Source organism: Ruditapes philippinarum, unplaced genomic scaffold (genome assembly GCF_026571515.1).
Source record: "Ruditapes philippinarum isolate M1 unplaced genomic scaffold, ASM2657151v2 ctg1512_1_1_1_1, whole genome shotgun sequence".
In the NCBI taxonomy this organism is placed as follows: Eukaryota; Metazoa; Mollusca; class Bivalvia; order Venerida; family Veneridae; genus Ruditapes; species Ruditapes philippinarum.
This window is the reverse complement of record NW_026858470.1, coordinates 180,544-205,702: the sequence shown is the minus strand read 5'-3', so window position 1 is coordinate 205,702 and position 25,159 is coordinate 180,544. Positions and strand designations below refer to the sequence as shown.

Below are 25,159 nucleotides of genomic sequence, written 5' to 3'. Positions count from 1 at the left end.
TTGAAGTGACTACCGGGTATTTACATTATCTTATCTCCATTCCCATTCCTGTTTCCATTCACAGTTATTCTCAGCAGTGGGGGAGACATGCGCTTTTTTACAAAAGCATCCTCTAGTTTGAAGTCAGATTTTACATCTATTTCACAGAAATGATCACCATATTGAGATCCTCTGGTCTCTAATATTCTTGGTATAAGCAGTTATTTTCCAGACTGTATTGAAGTAAGAACCAGTGTCCTACCATATTTATAAAATCAAACCTGCATCATGACGAGTTCTACAAAACTTGGTTCGATGAAGTAATCCTTGAACTTTAACCCTTAACCTACTGAATTTCTTAAATGACCTAGTCCAGTTTCCACTATTGGAACTTCTATCATCAATTTTGTTGATAATCAAGATGAAACTAAAGTTGAGCACCGTGGCATGGATGTGCAGGCTGGTCTGGCTCTATATTGGTGGCAACGGCTTAACACTTTTTAATTCCAGCAGGGGAAGGGTTAAATATAACTTTTATCAATAATAAATGACAATCTTCATTTTATTGATATATTGTACATTATCTCTACAGGATGATACAAATGGGGAAAGCCAAGATTCTGGGAAAGGTCTTCAGTCTCCAGAACGTTCAGCAGCATTTACACCAGTCAAATCTCCATTCCCAGCACGTAAAACAGGTAATAATGTACCAGTGAAATGGAACTCTTATTCTCCCAAACCCGGGGTAATACAGCGGTGTGGTGTAAAATTTTGACCTCCTGTCTGTTAATGTGGTAGTTTTGGTGTGTTGCTTAAATAGTTGGGGATTTATCTTGACCATATTGCTGGGGCATGTTGCAGCTCTAATTTGTGGGTTGCCTTATTTTTCTAATTTGCTGATGTTGTTATGTTGTCAGTTTTATCTTGAATCTGCTTTCATGTTTTGTCAATTCTAGGTAATTCATGTTTGTGAGTTCTAAATTTTTCATGTTTCATTAGTTCTGAATTGTTCATATATTATCAGTTCAAAGTTTGTCAGTTCTAAATTGTTTATAATGTGTCAGTTCTGAATTTTGCTTGTTAAGTCAGTTCTAATTTTACATGTTTTGTCAATGCTAAATTGTTCATGTTTTGTCAGTTCTAAATTATTTATGTTCTTTCCATTCTAAATTGTTCATAATTTATCAGTTCAAGATTGTGCATGTTTTCTCAGTTAAAAATTTGGCATATTTTATGGGTTCAAAATTCATTCATTGTTTGTAACTTGACAGTTCGAAATTGTTTATTTTGTTGTTCCTAAACTTCAGTTTTAAAGTGAGCATATTTTGTCAGTTCTAAATTGTTCAAATTTTGTCATTCTAAATACATCAGTTCTACTTTGTTCATGTTTTTTTTTCAGTTCTAAATTGTGAGATCTAAATTGTGCATGTTTTGTCAGTCTTGAATTATGCATATTATTTCAGTTTTAAATTGTTCATGTCTTGTCAGTTTGAAATAAGTAAATTCTAAAATGTACAGGTTTTGTAAGTTCTGAGTGTTTTAATTTTTTACCAGTTTTAGATTGTGCATAATTATTTTGTCAATTTAAATTGCTCATGTTTTGTCAGTTTTAAATTGTTTATGTCATGTTTGTTCCAAATTTGTCAGTTTTAAATTGTTAATGTATTGTCATTTCCAAAGTGTTCATTTTTGTCATTCTAAATATATCAGTTCTACATTGTTCATGTTTTTCAGTTCTGATTTGTGAGTTTTAAATTGTGCATGTTTTGTCAGTTCTAATTTTTTAAGTTCTTAGTTTTTTCTCTTTTTGCCAGTTCTAAATTGTGCATACATTGTTAATTCTAGATTGCTCATGTTTAGTCAGTTCTAAATTGCTTATGTTGGGTCAGTTCTAAATTTGTCAGTTCTCAAAATACATGTGTAGTTAAAATGTGTCAGTTCTAAAATGTGCATATTTTGTCAGTTTTAAATTCCGTCAGTTCTAAAGTATAAGTTTTGTAAGTTATAAGTTGGTCATGTTTTGTTGGTATTGAATTTGTCAGTTTTAAATTGTTCATGTTTTCTGGTTCTAAATTGTTCATGTTTTTCAGTTCTACATTTGTCAGTTCTGTTCAGTTTTTGCATATTTTATTAAATTTGTAATTTCTTAATTGCTCAGGTTTTATCAGTTTTAAATTTTTCAGTTCTAAATTGTGCATGTTTTGTCAGTTCTAAATTGTTCATATTTTGTCAGCTCGAAAGAGCATAGGTGGCAGTGCTAGAAAGAAGATACCAAGTACTATAGCAGAGAGACAGGAAGAAGATATGATCACTGAAGAAACAGAGAAAGTCGATACACCTCAGGTATAACAGTTTTGTCATCAGTTCTGAGTTCTGTCTCAAATCTCAGGATTTTCATTGGTCAGTGTACAATCTGTGGCAGTTTCTGACCAATCAAATACCCGAGATCTTAGTTTGTGCTTACACAATTTCTTTGTAACCTCAGACCCAGGTCTTGCACGAAGTTCTGGAAAATTCATGTCAAACCTTCCATGGCCAATAATATTGTATGCACATTTACATGTAATACCTATCAAGGTCATTTGAATGAAAAATTTATCATGAATAGTTGAATGCACAATGTTGATAATAAACTTAATTTATTGTTTTAACATTTTGATAGTGATTACTCCAAAATCTATCTTTTATACTGTAAAACAGATGACATATTACTTTTATTTATGATTTTGATTTTCTTGTGGCATTCTTTCACAGTTTAAATATAATTGACACAAGCTGTTCATTCAGAAAAAAAAATCTATTTGAAATGAAAAAAACAGATTGGTAGATTTAAATTAGCAAACCAAAACAGTAAAGTTTATGAACAAACTGAGAAGGTAAAATTATTAAACAAATCAAAACAGTAAAGTTCATGAACAAACTGAGACGGTAAAATTATAATTAAACAAATCAAAACAGTAAAGTTCATGAACAAACTGAGATGGTAAAATTATTAAACAAATCAAAACAGTAAAGTTCATGAACAAACTGAGACGGTAAAATTATTAAACAGATCAAGACAGTAGCATACATAAACCATGACTAATTTCAATGAATTTGTTTTAGGAAACTGTAACAAAAGATGAAAACAAGTCTGCAGAGCTTGAGACAAAGGCGGAGGATGTAAAAACTGAAACAGATGAAGTAACTAATGAGGTTAAGATAGAAAAGACTGAGGACAAGGAAGATGTGAAGGACAGTAAAGATGAAGATACAGCTGAAGATGGGAACTCTGGAGAGGAGGCCGATGAGGCACCAAGGGGACACAAGAAGAAAAGTGTACCTGGGAAAGGTGTAGTTACACCGAAAGGTCAAAAGAGAAAATCTAGTAAAAAGGAAACCAGTCCTAAAGAAAAGAAAGTAAAAAGTGAAACTCCTAAGTCAGTGAAGAAAGGTACAATGAAATTCTCATGTTTACATGATACTTGGCATTCTTGACTTAGAATTTTGTATACTTTAATAACTTAAAAAAAATAATTTTTAATTAATCTAAATAGGAAAAGGTGATGTTGAACAGCGGTCTTTCTCGCCCTTTTTTTGGAGGAAATTTACCTTTGGGAGAGGGAATTTTTAAGTCGTTTAACCTTGTAGGAGGAATTTCAGCCAATATTTTGCTGCATATACAGTAGTGAAAATACTCATGAATACATATATTTTTTTTTTGCAAAAAGCAAATTTTAAAAGGATTTTGTAAGGTGTATCTTGCTTTTGGCTCATGTAGGCTGGTAAAATTTAAAAAAAATTGGTTTTTACAAAAAAAAAAAAAATTAAATGTAAAACTTTTACATGAAGTTTACTGAACAGACAGGCAAATCAAAGTATTAATTTACATCTGTTTAATTCTTTTGTATCTAGAAAGTGAGCATTTCAATGTTTTTTATTACAGAAAAAGAAGTAAAGCCGAAAGTTTCAAAAAAGGGGAAAGCACCAGTGAATGGCGTCTTTTGTAAGTAACAAGAGTTACATTTCTTTGATAACATCTCATTTACTTATTACTGGTAGAAATGACTTGACTTGGGTTGAGTGGTTACAGTTGTTGACTTTGAACCACTTGCCTTTTACCTCTGTGGGTTCCAATCCACGAGGAACTTTCATGTGAGGAAGGTATACAGCCATCTCACAGGCCGTTAGTGGTTCTTCTCAGGTGCTTATTTGTCCCTTAAATAATGCATGGTCTTTCTGCCCCAGTAAAGCTCAAAATGCACCTTATGACCTTTAAATTGTCACTGTGATTTAATAAACAACAATAAAACCCTAACAGAAATGACATAACTATGCCACCTCTATCCAGCCAGGCTATCATGCACATCCATGACTATGCTCATCTTTGGATCTTGTTATAAGGAAGCCCTCACTGCTGTGGGTTCGAATCCCTTCAGGAACTTTGAATTTGAATAGTAACCTATCTAGCTTAGCTGCTAGCTTATGGAACATTGGTGGTTCTACTCAGGTGCCCTACTTCAAACCACTTCCCCCTCACAGCTGTAGGTTTGAGTCCTGCCAGGGACTTTTTATTCTTTGAAATGAAGAAGCTATCTGGCTAGCTTATGGAATGTTGATAGTTCTACTCAGGTGCCCACTTGTACCTAAAATAATACACAGAGGGGAATCAGAGATCTTCCTGCACCAGTAAAGCTAGAAAGTCACCATACTTTGTTGGTGCCACATAAAACCCCAAAAAAAATAAAATACCACTTGTGTAGTATCCGGCCAGTACATTCATGCAGTTTGACCACACTGCATAATTTTAGTATTTTGACAAAAAATTCTTCAACTCTCCATGAAAGTCAAAGCAGGGTCTGTCCATTACATATATTCAGTGGTGGGTAGGAGTTTAAATTTGTCAAATACCAAATTATAAAAAGTAACTTTTTACAGCACCAAAGTCAAGTTCCAAGGATAAGGAATCTAAAGATGTAGAAAGTGAAAAGTCAGAGGACAAGAGTGTTAAATCTGAGGTTGAAAGTGAGGCTAAACCTGTAAAACAAGAGACGGAGAAGAAAAGGTGAGCAATTTTGGTGTTGTTTTTACAAACTTTCAATCAAATTGCGATAAGGGATTTCAAAATCTTTCATTTTGTGTTTATGAAATCTCTTCTTCTTGTCCATAGTGGTTTAGTTCAGTTTCTATTTATGTTACTGTATCTGCCAGAATTTAGTCATATGAGGTTTTTGGAAAATTAAAAAATTGAGATATCCTTTATGATCTAAATCAAACCTAAACAGGAATTCTGTAAACATGTTGACTGAAAAGTTCGGATAAAATTATTTGAATTTAAGTTAAAAGGCTATATTTGGTATGTGTATAAATATGCTCAGGGGACGGTTCAATTGGAGATATGCTTCCTACAAATAATTATTATCCGCTGAATTTTAGTTACCAGTAAGTTGGCAGTGATTTATTTTGAGAAAAGAGATACACGTTGGAAATAGATTATGCATGCCTGCAGGTATATGATTGAAATATTTGTTTGGAACAACAATAAATTAGATTTAGCTAAAACAAGTTTGATGTCTACTTTCAAAGAGAAAAAGATTTGATTTGTTCATTTTAACTCCTTTAGTGTATATCTGCAAATGGGGATAATAACAAATCAATGGCACCAAATAAATATACAGTAAATAATGGCATAATGTTTTGTTTCAGAACATTTTATTCTGTTTACGTACAATATTCATTTGTGTTGAATAACAACTGATATGAGCCGTGTCATGACAAAACCAACATAATGGATTTGCGACCAGCATGGATCCAGACCAGCCTGCGCATCCGCGCAGTCTGATCAGGATCCATGCTGTTCGCTATTAGTTTCTTTACTAGTTATAGGGTTTGTAAGCGAACAGCATGGATCCTGATCAGACTGCGCGGATGGTCGCAAACCCATTATGTTGGTTTTGTCGTGACACGGCTCATATTTACTATAAGATTAGGGAAACAACATAATTGTACCATTTATAAAATATTTATACAAATATTTCTTGAGATATATAGCGTAATACCCCTTAAGGACATTATATTTTCAATGCAAAAAAAGGTCATTGCATAACTTCAGACGGGAAAGTGTTAATTCATATATTTACTAAAAACATCTTCATGCCATGTTTTCTAATAAAAACTGAAATAAATTGCCAAAAAAAAGGCATTTTTGCAATTTCATTGATTGATTGATTGATTGATTGATAAGTTAAAAAGATTGTAATGATGATCCTGGGCCTTCTTTCGGGATCTTTCATTCATAAACAAGGTATAAAACAAGTCAACAATTTTTATTATGACATTTTTATTTCACCAGACTATTGACACATGATATGTACAGTAAATGTCATTGTTTCTATAACCTAACATAGACTATGTCAGCTCGACTTCAGTCATTATGTAGATTATGATTCGGTTAAAACTGATAATGTAGGAATATAGGCAGAAACCAGGGCCGGCAAAATCTGAGTCTACTTTATCTGACAGAATGACTTTATTTGTCTATATGATATTTATGTAGTAAATTTTGGAAATGTTTCACTTGTTCGTACATGCTACGGGCCCCACTTGGCCAGTACGGACAATTCATTTTGCCACCCTTGCAGGAACATTTTTTTTCCGAGATAAATACCACTGTTCCCAAATGCCCACACCCGAATATTTGTTCAGTACACAGAATTTTCAAAAAGATAGAAATATTACTAAAACTCAACGGGTTCATAGTCCAGTAGTTCAATTCTTAACTTTTCTTATACTTACTCACTTAAAGCAATTACCATTACTTTGAGCATCTGAAATAAAACTTACTAAAATGCCAAATTTAGATTAGATTAGCTCAATGAATGGACTGTGGGCGTAAATTTTTTTAATTAAAAAAAGAAAACTCGATCGGTTTTTGTTCCCACTTAATGAAATAATTTTATTTAGAGAAGAATCAAGATTTTCAAAGGGCACGTTGATGGTAATATATTGCCATGCACAATAGATACTAAAATATTTTAGAAAGTCTGTCTTAAAGGGACAACAATTTTATAATAATACTAAATAAAGTCCTGGTGGATGAATTAATTTGGATTATGTAAACATAAAACATAAGACATAAAATGCAACATTCTAAAATCAGTGAATAAATAAAGACTTCTTCGATTGACTTGAATAACACACCTACACCACCAGTTATAATGATGTAGTAGTTTGTAGGGAAGTCAAAATACCACATTGTTTACATTCTGTTACTTTTATCACAAAAATAATTTTATATTCAACACTTTTAGATCTTTCGTCAGGTCTGAGGTGTAAAGCATGTAACATCCTCTAAAACCTTCATTAAAATATTGTAAAAACTAAACTGTGCCCTTCCTAAAAAAAAGAGAGAAAAACTTAAAACTTTTATTAAAACATTATAAAACTGAAAAAAACTTTCTTAGGCAAAATGTGCCTTTAAAGACTTAAGGAAAGTTTGAAACTAGGATTCGTCGTTTATTTGATAAAATATTTGATATGAAAATATTGATTGTGTGTTTTGTCTCCAGTTTTATGTATGATTATATAATATTGTTGCATGTCCTGTTCATATCTATAAGAAATGATTGTCGTTTATACGATTGAGTGAAACATCGAGTCCGTAGGGAGTGGTTACTGTGTATGTATAAGTATAAATTCTCATGTAAAATGCCGTCTCTAATGAAAATCTAATGTATGAACGGAAGATTTATGTTCCTGATATATGGCCTTGTGCTTTGCAAATGACAATTTAAGATTATTTTTTGTCCTATTAGGAGAAAAGACAGAGAGAAAAAAAATGGCAATTAAGTTTTTTTTTCTTTTTGTCTGATTTATTTTTTTTTCTTTTTAATTATGAAGAATATAATGTGAATATTGAAGTGGGCTGTAGCAGTAGTGATATGGAGTGATTAATTGATCTGAAGCCGTCCCATTTGTTACGAACTTGTACGATTTCACCTAATATCAGTAGCACTTGGAAAACCCTGTCTTTATATTATTATATATGTGATATTGTATATGTCTATCAGTAGATTGAAATGTCTGAGAAGCATCCTTTATGGACAGTATTTACAACTGTTTTTAGGTATTTTATTTCCTGTCAGGCAATGGTTTGAACAATGAAAAATTGTGTTTTCTGTTTTGTTTTCTTATATAAAAACTTATTAAGGAGCGGATTGATTGTATTGGGGAATATCAAATTTGTATGGTGGTTGATATATATTAAAACAAATGGGAAACATTGAAGTATACGCTGTAATGAAAATGGGTAATATTAAGGTATACTGGTATACTATTGAAAGAAATAGGAAATAATTAAGGTATACTGTTAAAATAAATTGAAAATATTATGGTATAGTGTAAGAATGGTTAAAGTGACATTTTGCTCATATTTTCATTGTCAAGTTGAGCTGAATTGACTTTATATTTCAAAAGATTGACTGTTTAGATGATTGTTTGACCAACAGATTATATTGGAAAATGTTTAGGATAAAGTTTAAAATCTTCCTAAAATATAGAAAGACTGCCATGCTCTTTTTATAAATTGAACATTACAGGTAAATTGTAAATGATATTAAGTGAAATTTCGTTTGAATCTGGTGGTTACTTATCGTTTATGCGAAGTAAATTATTAAATCAAAAGGAATTATGGCAAAATGAAATTTTATTTTGACTCTCACCTGTTCACTCGCTATATACCTTTAGATGGACATAATGTCACTTTAAATATTATGGTATACTGTTAAAAATGGGAAAATATTAGGGATAACTGAATATCTTGTGTCACTTTTATGTATTGAATCACTGTTTTCAAACTTATTTGCAGTAGATTTAAACATTCCACTTTCAAAAAATAAAATGGAAAATTCCTAGTACTGTTTGATCATGACAGCCTTTAGCTATGGCCGATACTGAAAGCAACAGTAATACTACATGGTAAAGTACGTCACTATACTGTACAATGCCTCGGAACAATTATAAATATATATATACATGTACACATACAAAAATACTATAATCTGCTCAGCATTTTACTAATGTTGCCAATATTTTGTCAGATTTGATCACACTCAGTAGGTAAATAATATCACTTATATAAAGATTTAAAATAAAAACACATCGGATTTTGATTCCATTGAGTCTTACTAAACTTAAATGAGTTATGCAATGTTTACACACTAAGCACAGTATTTTTCCTTTGCTTTGTTTTTGACCGAGTATCCCTCATGTACAGACTAATTCCTCATGTACAGATTCGGTCAACCGAGTATGCAATTTTCATTTAATTTAGCTAAATTTAATGCGTCTGAGAGATAACTTTTTTTTCCAGATTTTGGTAAATAATTATGCATACCCAATTAGTTACAGAACATAACATATGCAAAATCCTTTTGTAATACTATCATTGTTGGCAATAAAATAATTTCAGAAGTTATTTTTTAACACAATTTTAGATTATATGATAAAATCATATATATATGAATATGAATTTATATGAATATGAATTTAAAGACAAAAATTGGACGACTACAACATTTTATCACAACCATTAATTATACTATAAGTATATTTACATTAAGACCAGATATTCGTATTGTTCTAAATTTAATGCCCTATTTGGAAATCCTGTGAAAATTATACATGAATGTGTCACACAAAAGTGTTAATTGACTTTTCATAAAACCATTTTTGTGCAGACGATGTTGAATTCATCATAATATATGAGGTTATCACTTAAATATCTTTTTTTTTGTATTAGTATAGCAAATTTTTGAGGAAAGCTGTGATCTCGATGTAAATGAGTTGTTTGGCAAGATAATAGAGATTTCCTGCGTGAAATGATTACTAATCGGCATATAGTAGATACCCAGAGAACGTTGACGAGTCATTCGATATTGCCGAACCTTCTTTAAGCCTCAGCCATACATGATCACCGGTGGTCAGGTGTAGTATGATGGTATTACTGGCCACACCGTATCCGGATCGATGGTCGCCATGCATTGGAACGCGTGGTTCGTCATTTAACATAATCATTACGAAAGCATCAGTCTCGTCTTGACTTAACACATGAGCATTGAAGAGGTATGTCCCATTGATTTTGCATACAAAATGTGATGTAAGTTCGTCAAATGCTTCGCCGTGATTTAGGAACACTTTATCAAACTCTATTGTCGTATCTTGATGTACTGGACCAAATTTTGACTTTCTTGTCACGAAGAATGCAATTCTTGGAGATGGCACACACTTTTCACCTTAAAATTAGAATAATCATATCAACTGTTAGTCTTCTAAAAAGATATTTCAATAAGCAGAACCAGTAATGTCTTTTTGTAAGACATTGAAAAGCAATCTTAAGTTTTGTCTGTTAGAGGAACAGCAATATAATTATGTCTTTTGTTGAAACTTTAAATGCTAATTCTGCTTTAGATAACACTTTTATTGCAATTCTTATCCTTAAATATAAAATATATAAGTTTCTCACATAATGATATATGTATGTTTTCAGACAGCTATATCCTTGTTGTTTTGTATGTAAGAGACTGTTAACAAGTAACATTTGAAAATTGACTCGATATTGCTGAAAGTGTTTTAGCTAGTTAAAATCTAATATGATTAAACCACAAACCTTTATTGCCTTTATCCCCCTTTGGGCCAAATGGACCCATTGGTCCTTGTTGTCCTTTATCCCCATCATTGCCTGTATTTCCACATTGACCTTTGTGACCTTTCTTACCCCTTGAACCTTTTAAACCAGTTTCTCCAATAGGTCCACGTTCACCTATATTAACAGTAAAGATATATTAGAAAATCTATTTTATCAAACAGTGTGAAGCTTTTTGGGAAAAAAAAGAAAAGAAAAAAAGAATTGGCTTACAAAGCAGATATAAAGACATGAGAGTAAAGTTTAGCAAATTTTGCAAATTGGAATGTTTTTGTTGGATGATATTTGGCTTAAATAGAAAAAAATTGAAAGAATTTATCACCCAGAAAATTTGTTGTTGGTGGTGGTAGCAAAAGAATACATCTTTAGCAATAAAGAGGTACTTCTTTAAATTTTGAATTTTTTTTTATTCAATTTAAGAAATACTTGACATTTTCACCTTTATCCCCCTTGTATCCTTTTTCACCTCTGTCGCCTTTTCTGCCCTCTGTTCCTGTTGCCCCTGGTAACCCATGCTGCCCATGTATACCAGAAGGTCCAGGGTCTCCCCGGCAACATCGTTCACATTGCTCTCCCTTTGTTTGAAAACTGGATACAACATGTGAGATAATCAGCAGTACACTAAGGCATACAAGAGTTGTCTGTCCTGTCATATTTGGAACATCAGTGGAGCCTATAAATGTGAAAGAAACATAATACTTGAGTCAATGATTGATTGCATTTATAACAGTTAACTGCCTTATTGATTTCATTTGCTTGGGTTACATGTGAGTAAATCTGCCCTTTAAACTCGAAAGTACACAATCATGTTAGTTGTAAAGAAAGTATTTGATAAAAAAAAAAAAATGCAGACACTTTGACCACTAGGCTGCACCCTGCTCCCCTCCCCCTCCTCCTGCATCTCCCCTCTCAACCCTTCATAGTTAAGTAGGGCCATCATTCTCTTGTCATTTGTCAAACATTTAATGACATTCCTAGCATAGCAAGACAAATTTGATGGTTATGATGTAATCGAGGCTGTTAGTCAAGATCAGTTTACATAATGTATTTGATCCATAATATTTGATCGGAAACAATTTACAAGGAGAAGATCGACTTCTCAATTTGTCTCCATTCAAAATGATGACTTTTTGATTATAAAATGTTTGTTATTGTCAACCCATACGTGCGACCTTGTGGGTCATTATACAGTAATTTGAATATGATGGATGGATGTGTACCGATGCACCGTCTATTCGAGAGGCCTTTCCTTGCATTTATTAAGTTTAAATACCATTAAGGAACATGTCTCTTGAAAGTTTTTTCTTTCTTTTTTTTATGCTTCTAAATTTGATAAAATGGATGACTATCTCTCACCCCCTATACCCTATTTGGTGATTGATAAGTTTTTGTCATGGTATGGGATGACAAAATCTCTTGCCGTGATTCAAATTCACTATAAAATCCATCAAAGATATTTGAAGAGGGACGGTTTCAGCACATAGTAACAGATGGGGAAATTTCGTTTTTCAATCTTGATGAATATTTGCATTTGAAACACATTTTCGGCAGCTGCCTATTGGAAGATCTGAGGAATTAGATTTGTCGTATTTTAAAGGCAATGAAATAAGTATTTTTGTCTTTACAAGATAAATTTATTTTCATGTTATCTTCCATATATTTGTACAGGCCTCTGTTGGTTATTGATAGTTTATGAAATTTGTGCAGACAAGGGATTTCGGTAGTTGATTTCATTAGTGATTTTACTGGATATTACTGGCAGATAATTTCTCCTGACAAAAATCTGGGGGGGGAAACAGGACACAAAAGACAATTTTTGTTGATTCTTTGTGCCATTGGAATGATAGATGGAAGATTGTTATTTTTTTTGCACTGTCTGTAGATTATGAGGATCAAACTTAGACCCTGACTGGCTTGTGTATTAATGATAATTGATAGAGCAAACAATTGCAGCAATATACTCACTACTTTATTCATATTTACTTTCATTGATTGATTGATTCACTGCAGGGTTGTCATTGGGAGGCAGCTATAGGCCAAAATAACTATCTCAAATGCATTTTTGGCTGTCTTAAAACTTTAAAAAAACTTGTTTTATGTGATCAAAGAGCAAAACTGACCTCCTCTTCTTCAATATAGATTGTTGTTTCTGTGAGCAAGAAACTTTACACTCATTGCTTAGTACTGGTTGGTTCCAGAACAGATTCGAGAAATATGGCTTTCAACACAGTCAAACTAATTAATGTAAATATAGGGTAAACGCACGTTTTTCTGTGTTATAACGTCTGCAGAGTCCCGAGGAACGGTTGGTGCCCGAGCCCGGTAGGGCGAGGGCTCCAACAGTTCTGAGGGACTCTGCAGACTTTATAACACGAAATAAACGTGCGTTGACGCTATTATAGCATAAAATTTTAAAACAGATTCGTGATGTATAGTTAATACAAAACACAATTACATTAAATTCTTGTGCTTGGACGGTATTTATCCAATTCTACATGTTTTACGTATGCGTTTTATTTTTCCGGGGCCAACAACTTGGAAAATTCTCAGAACCGAACGAAATTTTGAATTTTAATTGATTTAACAAAGCTTGACATTGGAGATTTATTATCTCAAGAAAAAAACAACGTTACATTACTCTACCCTCTACCCAAGACAAAACATGACCCTCAGAAATTCTTAGAATGATTTCAGATTGACGGTAGAAAAAAGATCAGTGACATCAGAATCGTTTTTTTTTTATTTTAGGGATAAAAATTAACCTATAGCATACAATGAAAATCCCTGGTATACCGCGGTTTATACCGTGGTTTTTAGGAAAAAACCGTGGTATACCGTGGTATTTTCTTTCTGGCGGTACCCAACTCTATAATTAGTATAAAGTAATATAGACCAACTCAGAAATTTTTTGATGACAACCCTAGATTTGAGTCTGACAACATAAAATCAAACTTTGTGCCAATCTGGCTTGTTTAAAATGTATGGATAGATGGAATAAGTTAAGACATTGCAGCTAGTATTTCTCTGGTTTTATTCTTATTTACATGAATGATTATAGCCTGACAACAGTAATAAATCAATATATCTTGACCAGAGAACTCTTTGATAGCCAATACTGGTTTTTCTATTAGCAGATCACAACCCCTATTAATTCACCATGATATAATTTCAGCACAGTCAGAATATCATTTTATTACCAGGCTGAATGCAAGAACTGTAGAAGAGTGCTTAGTTCATTTTAAACACTTTAACGTGTTGGAACCAAAAAACTATTGAACCAAAAAAACAATTTGTCTTTGACACTTGTGTAGAATCAGACCAGCCTGTACATCAGGGATATCTGACCAAGCTCTATACAGTTGGCTGTGCAACCAGTAACATTGTCTGATTCAGACTGCACAGATGACCTTGCTTCATCTTAAAGGTGGTATAAGCAAGTTATTTTTGCCACTTATTCAGTGAGAGAAGTTTGGAAGTGATACAACTTCTTATATCATAAGATACAATTATGTCCGAGTTAACACAGGACATCTAAATAGCAAGGAATCATTGGGTCATTACCATGTACCATATTGGTTGGTTCCAGGAAGCGGACTAGTTAGTGATATTGAAGTTTTAGATGTACCAGTAATTTTTTAGGGTCAGACCCCTCGAAAAGTATATTTTCCCATATTTCTAGGGGGGAAAAATCCCCTCCAAACCAAAAGTAAAAAATCCAAAACATTTTTGGCTTTTGAGATCCTTTTATCATGAGGGTTGAAAATATAAAGGTATTGCATCACAATTCACATGAACGGTTTTGACTGTTTCTATATTTCCCCCTTTTCCTCTCGGCAACACAATTTTCCCCTCTGCATGGGCCCTGCCATAATTTCCTAAAAGTGAAACAAAATATATATATTTTCTGTACATGTATATTCTGTTTTTTTATGCACAAAAATGAGTATTTTATATGTAAGGCCATTTTTTTTTTATATTTTGGTTTACTGATTTTTTTCAAAAAAAGGTAGGGTAGGAGGAGGGAAAAAAAAATCCTGAAAAAACAAACAAAAAACATCGGAAAGTCTTCTTATTTAAATTTATTCCTGAATACTGTATATATGAATATTTTAATAGTGTATTCAGTCTTTACTGTGAAGAACCAAGGAAAATGAGCCAACAAGACCTTTAATAGTACATGTAGTAGGCATGTTTGTTTTTACCAGATAACAAAAACATATACAACATTTGAACACTAAATTTGAAGATGTGTCTTTTTTATATATATTACAGTTTCCAAAGACAACTGTCTGTTAAATAATACAGTCAACTCTATTTCTTATGCTTTTTTAACTTTTTAGCATTTCTTGTAGCGGGCTTAAGTTGTTTGACATTGAAACATGTATTGCATATTGGTCGGACAATGCTAAATTCTTCTTTCAGCTGGGCGATCTCATCATTCCTTATTACATCTAAGTCACCGCAGTAAAAACATATCTCATCAAATATCTGTGTTATTCCTGAAAATAGAGAATAATGTTTGTGTCAGTAATCTCTCCAAATAGACTTTCTGTAAAAAACCAGTATTAAATTGAAAGAATCAAACATGTTACTATTTTAAAGTATTTTCCCCAAAAGATTTGAGATCTCCTTGTATATTTATAACTATTAAAATGTGTATGTAATAAATATTTTTCTCCTGGTATATTTATAATTATTAAAATGTGTATGTAATAAATATTTAAATAAAAGTGCTTCACTGAGACATAATTTGTTTTTTCTTTGTCCTATTTATTTAAGATGCCTTAGAGGACAAACTTTATTTCCTGTGTATGAATAATATGTACAATACAAGAATACTTAAAACTTTTGTAATAGAGTTCATATAATAGCTCACCAGCATAATAAGATGTTTCAATAGTGGTGGAACAATTCATCCCTTCTCTTACAATCAAGACATCTTCCATAGGTCCACCAGAAAAAAGTGGGTTCCCACAAACATACATCATCTCTTCCTGAACACGTATTATAAGGTTATCTTGTTGTCGTGTCAACCTGGTTGAACAATACACCACCCTTCTTTTGCCACATTCAACACAATGAACAAAGCCACGAACTTTACCTGTGGAAAATAAAATTAAACTTTTCCTTTTCCAGAATTCTGAAAACATTAAAATTGAGCTTTGAAGTAATGTTAAAGTACAAAATCTTCTTATGATTTGAATTCTAATAATTTATATTCTATGACATTGTTAAATTCAGCAATTCTATTCAATATTAAATTTTTATTCACTGCTTAATTCATCTCCTTTTTATACTGGTTAAAAATATAAGCATATGTATTGAATTTTCTCCAAATGAAAGTCCTCAAAAAGGCAGTTAATATCTATTACAATGCTACAGCATTTTTAAACACTTAGTACAAGATATACAAAGGTCAATATTAAGCATTTTGAAAACAAAGCAAATTAGCCACACTTAAGCTACTACAGGTTTGTAAATGAGTAAACAGATGTTTTTTTGAAGAGGGGATGCATATCTAGCTCTACAAGGTTATGTTTATTACAGTGCATTATAAATGGTTAAATAGTGAATTCTAATGATTTAATATGGTATTATTAATACAATGTATGAAAAGTAAGAACTTTCTAATGATTATGGTAAAATAAAATGTATAAAAAGTAAGATACAGCTAAAAAGAGGAGTTGGTAACAGGAACAGATGTTTAAGAAATTATGAATGACAAAGGAAACAAATAGTCACATTAATATGTCAATAGCAAAAGAATCAAACATTATTAATTCAATTCATTTAAAACATTAGTAACTTATATTGTTGTAATCTTTTGAAAAAGCATCAATATGTGTTTGCCTTTGTCATTCAGAAAAGTGTTAAAGCTACAAACTATGTGCATACCAGCCACCATTACAGATTTGAAGCGTTTTATCTCTATCAGAAGCTTCAGGTTTCACCTTTAGTGATGGTCTATCATTCTCACTTGTCTCAGTACCATATACTTCTTCGAAGCTTTTGTAATTTCCATCCTGATCAAGGACAGGGTCAGGTAGAAAGTTCAGAGAACAGTAACGATCCTCTGGAATTCTGGGTGGAGAAAGACTACAGTATGGACAACTGTCAACATTTTGCAGATCACATTTCTTTATCTGGAAAATATTACAAAAAAGAAGCCTACAAATATCTGCATTGAAAAAGAAAGATATTATATACATAATAATATTTGAACACATTCCTCACTAAACAAACTTAAGGTATGGAATGACATATAACTTATAAAAATTTGAAAAAGTTTCAGTTTTCACTATTTTAGTACACTTAAACAATTGCAATTCTTTAAATATGTAACAAAAAGACTAACACTGCTGAGAGATATAAGCTTCAAATTAATTTAAATAATATATTTTTCTTTAATATTAACCTATTTCAGTGACAACACTTGTGATTTCAAGTTAGCCATGTTGATAATCATGAGACCATTGAGTCCATTTGTAAATTTTTTTTAAAATTCAGTATAATACAAACCTGAAAAACATAATTCCGTTCTCGGCAGTGACGCAACATGAAGTTTTTGGAATTTCCCATTCTTGTTAAACTTCCACTTGGGATCAATATCCTCATCAGTGACTAACTTAATCATAGTTAAAAGATCAGCAATCTCTGTTTCGTCACAAGCATCATGAACAAACACATACCCATGTTTTCTATTTAACCGAGAAAAAATATCTTTGACTACATTCATTGTAACGTTGACGGATTCCTTTAATGCTGATTTCAACGATGGTTTTCCACAGTTGCGGATCTTTTTAAGAGATGTCATTGACTTCATGAGCATTTCATTTCCAGGATCCATTTCTGCTCTACACAGTGAGACATTCTGTAAACCAAGATTTAACAGTGACATGACACGTTCTGCTGGATTGTTATAGCTTTGATTTGGTGCGGTTCTACAAGCAATGAACATGTCTAGATCAAGCGCAATAAATTCAAGAATGGCAGCAAACTGGACACTTGCATAAGTTGTACGATGGTCTGGGCCACCATCTGTATATCGAATAATTATAGGACAATCACTGTGTACTCCATCTTGTGACCTAGTTTCACGAACAATTTTTAATGACTCAGTGCCATGTCTTAAAGGAGACGATGCTTCAAATATTTTATCTTTTACAGTTATGTGCACATCACCGCGATGAAAAGTTTCTGTTACTTGAGAGGGGATAATTACATCTAAGTATACAGATGGGACAAGTCCACAGATGTTATAGTCATGATCAAGTGATAAAAGCTGAGGATTTGTGCCCGCTACAAGACCACGATTATGAGATCTGCTGCATGCTGCCGTTGGTTTCCCAGGCTCTCCTACTGGGATGATAGCCTTGTCATCTAGGCACTGCATAAGAGTGACGCTTCTCCATTTCACAGCAAAATGTTTCAATAAGTCATACTGGTAGTACGCATATGGGGAATCAACATGCTGAGCTCTAAGCAATCGCTGCTGTACAGCATATTTAACATTATATCTACCAGTGTAATTCAATGCTGATTTTACATAAGGATTTGATGGCAAGAAATTCAAACGGATCCATGATGGTGATGGAGCTGCTGACCCAGATGGTAGTCTCTCTAAAATCTGATCTCGCAAATCAGTTATAGAAATGGCGAATGGCATGTAACTGGCATCTGTATGACGTCGTTCATGTACCACGCTCTTCTCTTGTAGATACTTTTCAAGTTCATCCCAAAAGGATCAAATTTTGGATTTTTAATCCTTCCGTTATGTTTTCGGAGGTCAAGAATTAGTTCTGGATCATCAGAATTTAATAAAAACTCACACACTCGTTCATCTACTGAAGCTTCTTGTTCATTTTCTGGAGACATTTTATAGCCTGTAAGAAATGAAAATACTGAGCGTAGTATGGCAGGCTTTGCTTTTACTGATTTCCCATACATATCTATAAAGTCTCTTCTCATTGTTCTTGTAGCATACTTGGTCATATTAGCTTTAATGTCATTGATAACACGTACATCTTCGGAACTATCACGACTCTGAACATCTGGGGTTGCTTTCCAGATAACTGTCAGATTGCCAAGATAATTGCATGACTATATGTAAATATACCAAATGGGAAAGGCAGTTCCATATGTTCAAGCCATGCTCTGCGCTTCACGGCATCAATTGGCTCTAATTCTACCAAATCCAAAGGTTCATAATAATCTAAATTTTCTAAAGCTTCAATAACATTGCTGTAAGAGTATTTTACAATTGTCTTTTTTGTGTTTTCCTTTCCTTTATTGAGACCCTTTTCATGTGCTGATTTGATATTAAAGCTAAAATTGTCACTCCATGATCGTACTGGTTCAAGGTTATGATGATTTTTTTCTGTACGTTTGTTTTTGGTCACATAAAAAGGTGGCGTATTTCTCAAGACAAGTAGCCAACTCATTTACTTTTGTTCGAAATGATGAAAATTTCTCGTTTAAAAAACCATGGAAGCATAAGAATGTGAGAAAGCCTCTCAATCTGTAGGTTAAGTTCCTCAAGAGTGATCTGCAACACAGACAAAAATACATGTTCAAATATGATTACACTGTAAACATTAACAGCATATGGTGAATATAATATTCTGGATGATTAGTCAATGACTTAAATTCCAAATTGACTTCAAGCCTCAAGATAAAAAAAGACTTTTCATATTATTATTATTTATACAGAGGCGGCAAAATCAATACACTGTTTTGACCAGGTTGTCCCCATGGACAAGTAGAAATTATCATATATACAAATATATACAAATATAATTTATTCATCATCATATCCAAAATGAGGGTTATACTGTAATGCTATAAACTTTTTTAAAAAGCTCAATTTTACATAAAATTTGTACATAGAATAATATTAATGATGTCACACATAGAATACTATATTAATGATGTTACTTGAATATACAATTTATAAGTCTGACGGGGATTTTTTTGGCTTTAATACTTAATAGCCAATGTTCAGTCATATTTCCAACTGAAAATAGTATATTTACTTTCCCAATCCACAGGAAAAACGTTTCCAATTAAAAATTACAAATAAACATATTGAATAGAAATATATAAATAATTTTTGCAGTCATTAAATCAAGATGCCCTCCTAGACAGTGATTGTTTGCATTCATTTAGTCACTCATGCATTTTTTTCCCAATGTTGAACAAACATTAATGAAATTCCAATTCCATGGATGTGGGTCATGAATCCAGATTTGTATATGCATTTCGAAAATAAAAAAATAGATGCAGTCAGTCTGACAGATTTTACGCTTTGGTTCTTGTCTGTGTTGCTGTTTCCAATTCCTGTAACCAGTGAAAGTGTCAAATGGCTCAGGAATCTAATGTACCTTGCCTTTAGTCGTTCATGGAAAGGGTCTATATTACCACAGCACATTACAAAGATCTTTGACTATCTGTGTGCCTAGGTCAATCTGATGGTTCATAAATTTCACATTTTCTCTTTCAAAGCAAGCAATAATGTCGTTGTACAAGCGATCTTTCTCATTTTTTTTCTCTCTGTAAACAGAATTTTAAAGATAGGTTTTCTTACAAAAGAATATTGAATTTGTTGCAATACATATTTCATATACATGTATTAAATCATATTTTGGTCTTTCATTGTCATTATACCATGTTAAGTGTTGATCTTTTACCAGCAGTCATTATTATTGAAAGTCAAACTGGATGCAGCAGTTTTTTAGCTCACCTGTCACAAAGTGACAGGGTGAGCTTTTGTGATCGCTTTTCGTCCGGCGTCCGTCCGTCGTCGTCCGTCCGTCGTCCGTCCGTCCGTCCGTAAACTTTTACTTTAAATGACATCTCCTCATAAACCACTAAGCCAATTTCATCCAAAGCTTCACAGGAATGTTCCTTTGGTGGTCACTTTAAAAATTGTTCAAAGAATTTAATTCCATGCAGAACTCTGGTTGCCATGGCAACCGAAAGAAAAAACTTTAAATATCTTCTTTTAAAAAACCATAAGAGCTAGAGCTTAGATATTTGGCATGAAACATCTTCTAGTGAGTGTCTACCAAGTTTGTTCAAATAAAAGCCCTGGGGTCAAAATTGGCCCCGCCCCCGGGGGTCATTGATTTTCCCTATATGCATATAGTATAAACTTAAAAAATCTTCTTTTAAAGAACCAAAAGAGCTAGAGATTAGATATTTAGCATGAAACATGTTCTAATGGGTGTCTACCAAGTTTGTTTAAATAAAAGCCCTGGGGTCAAAATTGGCCCCACCCCGGGGGTCATTGATTTTCCCTATATGCATATAGTAAAAACTTAAAAAATCTTCTTTTAAGAACTCAAAGAGCTATGGCTAGGATATTGAGCATCAAACATGTTCTAATAGGTGTCTACCAAGTTTGTTCAAATAAAAGCCCTGGGGTCAAAATTGGCCCCGCCCCAGGGGGTCATTGATTTTCCCTATATGCATATAGTAAAAACTTAAAAAATCTTCTTTTAAAGAACCAAAAGAGTTAGAGCTAAGATATTTAGCATGAAACATGTTCTCTAATAAGTGTCTACCAAGTTTGTTCAAATAAAAGCCCTGGGGTCAAAATTGGCCCCGCCCCGGGGGGTCATTGATGTTTCCTATATGCATATAGTAAAAACTTTAAAAATCTTCTTTTAAAGAACTCAAAGAGCTATGGCTAAGATATTTAGCATCAAACATGTTCTAATAGGTGTCTACCAAGTTTGTTCAAATAAAAGCCCTGGGGTCAAAATTGGCACCGCCCCGGGGTCATTGATTTTCCTTATATGTGTATAGCAAAAACGTAAAAAATCTTCTTTGAAAAAACCCAAATAGCTAGAGTTAAGATATTAAGCATGAAACATCTTTTAGTGAGTGTCTACAAAGTTTGTTCAAATAAAAGACCTGGGGTCAAAATTGGCCCGCCCCGGCGGTCATTGATTTTCTTTGTGTATAGCAAAAACTTAAAATCTTCTTTGAAAAACCCAAATAGCTAGAGTTTAGATATTAAGCATGAAACATCTTCTAGTAAGTGTCTACAAAGTTTGTTCAAATAAAAGCCCTGGGGTCAAAACTGGCCCGGCCCCAGGGGTGTCATTGTTTTTAACTATATGTGTATATTAAAAACTTAAAAAAAATCTTCTTTTAAAAAGCCCAATGAGCTAGAGCTTAGATGTTTAGCATGAAACATCTTCTTATGGGTGTCTACCAAGTTTGTGCAAATAAAAGCCCTTGGGTTAAATTGGCCCTGCAACTTTTGGGGGGGGGGGGGGGGGGAGTTTGGGGGGCCTATATACAGGTGAGCGACCTCAGGGCCATCATGGCCCTCTTGTTTGATAATTTTGGTGGAAAATTTATTATTTTTTTTATGTTGTATAAAGTCATTTTTACGATTCATGGTTAAAACTTTGTCTATGGTCATGGGAGTCCCCATCCGCACGGTCCTGCAATTTGTTATACTGACATACAACAGTACAGACAGACAAGAGAAAGATAAGGGAAAATAAAAACTGTCGAGATTTATGTACTAAATTGACTTTCATCACATGACCTTGCCTATAAACACTGTTTATATGTCATCTTTTGCCTGTAAATTTCAGAAGTAAAATGGCATATAAAAGTAAGAGTAAAGTTAAATTCAAAACGTTTCATCATATCACTTCATTCTTATGAAATATATACTGTTATTAAATTTAAATTATAGCCCCGATGAGATTTACCTGGTTTCTGGTAAATATGAATATTTTTCTCCGCATTGCCATCAGTACGTCAAATGCAGAAGCATTCTGAGATCCTGTTGTAGATGGTTTTTTCGCTCTCATTTTCAAATTCACAGATGATATATTTCATGCCGTTTTCTTTCAAAATGTCAACGGGCATATCTTCCGGACATTTTATACTGTTGCCTGAATTTGTTTCATCAAATTTGGCGGTAGCCGTAATTTCTTTAATTTTCAAGTTACACAGTTCAGGTGGAATGTTCAATGATATTACATGTCCAACTGTCTGTCCTGAAGTTCCTTTCACAAATTTATTAATGCGTCTTGAAGAACAAGTGCAGAAAAAAATTCCAAACCAAATATTGAAAGCCATGTTTCAATCCAAACGTTTCGATCATGATACATGAGCGCTTTACTGGTGTGTATAAAAACCGTTCATACGGTACATTTTCCGTAAAATCGGCCGTAAGAATTTTTTTTTTCCTGAAAAAAATTTTTTTTTTTTTTTCATTTTCCAAAATACAGGGTCGGCGGGTCAGTAAACCGAAAAATATAAAAATACTGGCCTAATAGAAAGAGCACCGAAACACGAGGCTATCTGATTGCCGAGTGTTTTGGTGTTCTTTCTCTTTTGTATCATAGTCAAACATAAAAGCACGTTCCCTGTTGTCACAATATGAAACCCCGGCAAAAATGAACCAATGAAAGAACATCTGAATATGACATTTCTGTCGCTTTCCCTTTCTCTGCCGTCACAATATGTAAACCCCAGCAAAAATGAGCCAATCAATGGACATGTTCTGGAGTGCGGGTAACTAATACCCGCACTCCAGTTAACACACTGTGCATGTATATGTATACGATTTAACCCTGACACATTTTCAACAGAAAGGTCTCCAAACTATGATACAACTTGATTTTGGATTGTAATAAAAATAAAAGAAAAAATTCTACAAATTATTTATGAATGTTAATTTATATTTCTAAATTGTTGATTCTTAAACATTTTATCACAGGCAAGAATACTTTACATTGTTCAATATATCACTATACACAAGGGGGATGAAAGTTTATTAGCTAATAGGAAAATATCTTCTGCTTTTTATATTGACATAAGACCTGTGGAGACCCGTAGACATATTTTCCTGACACCTTATAAGACCAGATATGGTTTAAGAATTGATTCACAAATATGAAAGCATTGTTATGCCTGTGAGGGTGGTCAAAAAACATTATATTTCTATGAATTGAACAGATTTAGGAAAATACCATTTTTAGCTGGACTATTCGAAGATTAGTAGGACTTTCTTACAAGGGACTGTTGGGGTCAGCGTAACACATTGGTTAAAATTTTGCATGCAACACCATATCTTATCAACCACAAATGGTATTTTTGGTATTTATTTATGTCCTTGAGATCATAATTGGAGGGTCTCTATCCAGGGCCCATAACTCTGGCATGGGTTTTGACTGAATTATGGCAATTTGTAAATTTAGAAAAAATTTGATGTAAGTTTTGCTTGCAACACTAATCTTTCCATACAAAAAAAACACAAAAAAAACCCAACTGTATTCACTTGAAACTCGATTCATGCTTTTTGAATTACATTTCCAGGTCACTTTCAAGAACTTTAACTCTAGCATTGAAGGCCTTTTGTGAAGTAAACAAAATTCTTTGTTTAATATCCAACACTCATAACCATGTTATGTACCTTTTTTTGTGAATGAATTCTTCTTTGTTTATTCTTACATTACCCAGGCTCTTGTTTTACTAACAAGCACTGGAAGTAGTCGAGCATGCTGTCCTACTGATAGCTCATTTTATAAGAGCTACTTTTGGCATTTGGCATCTCTAATATTTGTATTTCTTGTTTTGTTTTTGTGATTTATTTCATCCTGTTTTCCATCTGATTAATTGCTATGTCCTATGATTGGTGAAATTTTTCCCAAGACAAATTTAAGGATGTGGAAAGAGAAGTCATTGAGTAATCTTTAAAGTCATTTTCCAAAAACAATAAATTTGGGTTATGTTCAAATTTGAAGGTTATTTTCATATTACCATTTTGATACAAAAATCATATTTAAAGGCCCATTATGCCTCAGAAACAAATAAATTTTTACTTCTTTAGAAAACGGCAAACATGAATTTTATAATGTTCAAATAATGGTTTTAGAGAATGTTAGAAAATAATAATAAAGACTTTATTTAAAGAGGCAACATAGTTAGGCAAGCCCAGTCTTCCCTATGAGCCTCTAGATGCTTGTTACCTGAAGAAAGTATTGATCAATGTAAAATGATTTGTCATAAAAAAAGCAAAATGTCAACAAAATAGTATTTTGACTTTCATACAGAATACTAATTCATTATAACTGTACTTAATGTCAAAAAGCAACAGGTGAAAAAGATGGTTCAGGTAATTGGGCATAAAGTAACTTTTTGGATATTATAAATGTACACCAAAATTAAAAAGCTTTTGAGAAAGGAAAATAAAAGCATTTCTGATGCATAATGGGCCTATGTTAAAAAGTTACTGTTAAAAACATAAAGTAAAAGTATTAAACAGATTAAGGGGGGCATTTTGGGGTCAAGTGGTGATGGCCGTTGGCTTCAAAACACTTGCCCCTCACCACTGAAGGTTCAAAATGTAAAGAAAGACAAATCCATTTTAGCAGTGGTAAGCATTGATAATCAAATTTGCTTTTACAGTAGGAGATCTCCAGATGATGATTTTACGATTTCTGCGAGGGCGAGATATTGTCACCGTAACTG

General features: G+C 33.0%; 2 protein-coding genes across 2 annotated transcripts in view; one reads left to right on the top strand and one right to left on the bottom strand.

Annotated features, from left to right (window-relative positions):
* Window positions 1–25,159, top strand: part of LOC132753247 (DNA ligase 1-like) — a 73,183-nt gene that overhangs the window by 8,756 nt on the left and 39,268 nt on the right. Inside the window, exons 4-8 of the mRNA XM_060743686.1 lie at window positions 572–677; window positions 2,213–2,322; window positions 3,085–3,412; window positions 3,905–3,964; window positions 4,897–5,023. Of these exons, the coding sequence (XP_060599669.1) occupies window positions 572–677; window positions 2,213–2,322; window positions 3,085–3,412; window positions 3,905–3,964; window positions 4,897–5,023 (731 nt within the window). The remainder of the gene's footprint in view (window positions 1–571; window positions 678–2,212; window positions 2,323–3,084; window positions 3,413–3,904; window positions 3,965–4,896; window positions 5,024–25,159) is intronic.
* The window catches only part of LOC132753248 (complement C1q tumor necrosis factor-related protein 7-like), a 30,459-nt gene continuing 14,624 nt past the window's right edge, over window positions 9,325–25,159 (bottom strand). Inside the window, exons 2-4 of the mRNA XM_060743687.1 lie at window positions 11,100–11,333; window positions 10,625–10,777; window positions 9,325–10,250 (exon numbers count right to left, since the gene is read on the bottom strand). Coding sequence (XP_060599670.1) covers window positions 9,844–10,250; window positions 10,625–10,777; window positions 11,100–11,313 — 774 coding nt within the window. The 5' untranslated portion in view covers window positions 11,314–11,333 and the 3' untranslated portion in view covers window positions 9,325–9,843. The remainder of the gene's footprint in view (window positions 10,251–10,624; window positions 10,778–11,099; window positions 11,334–25,159) is intronic.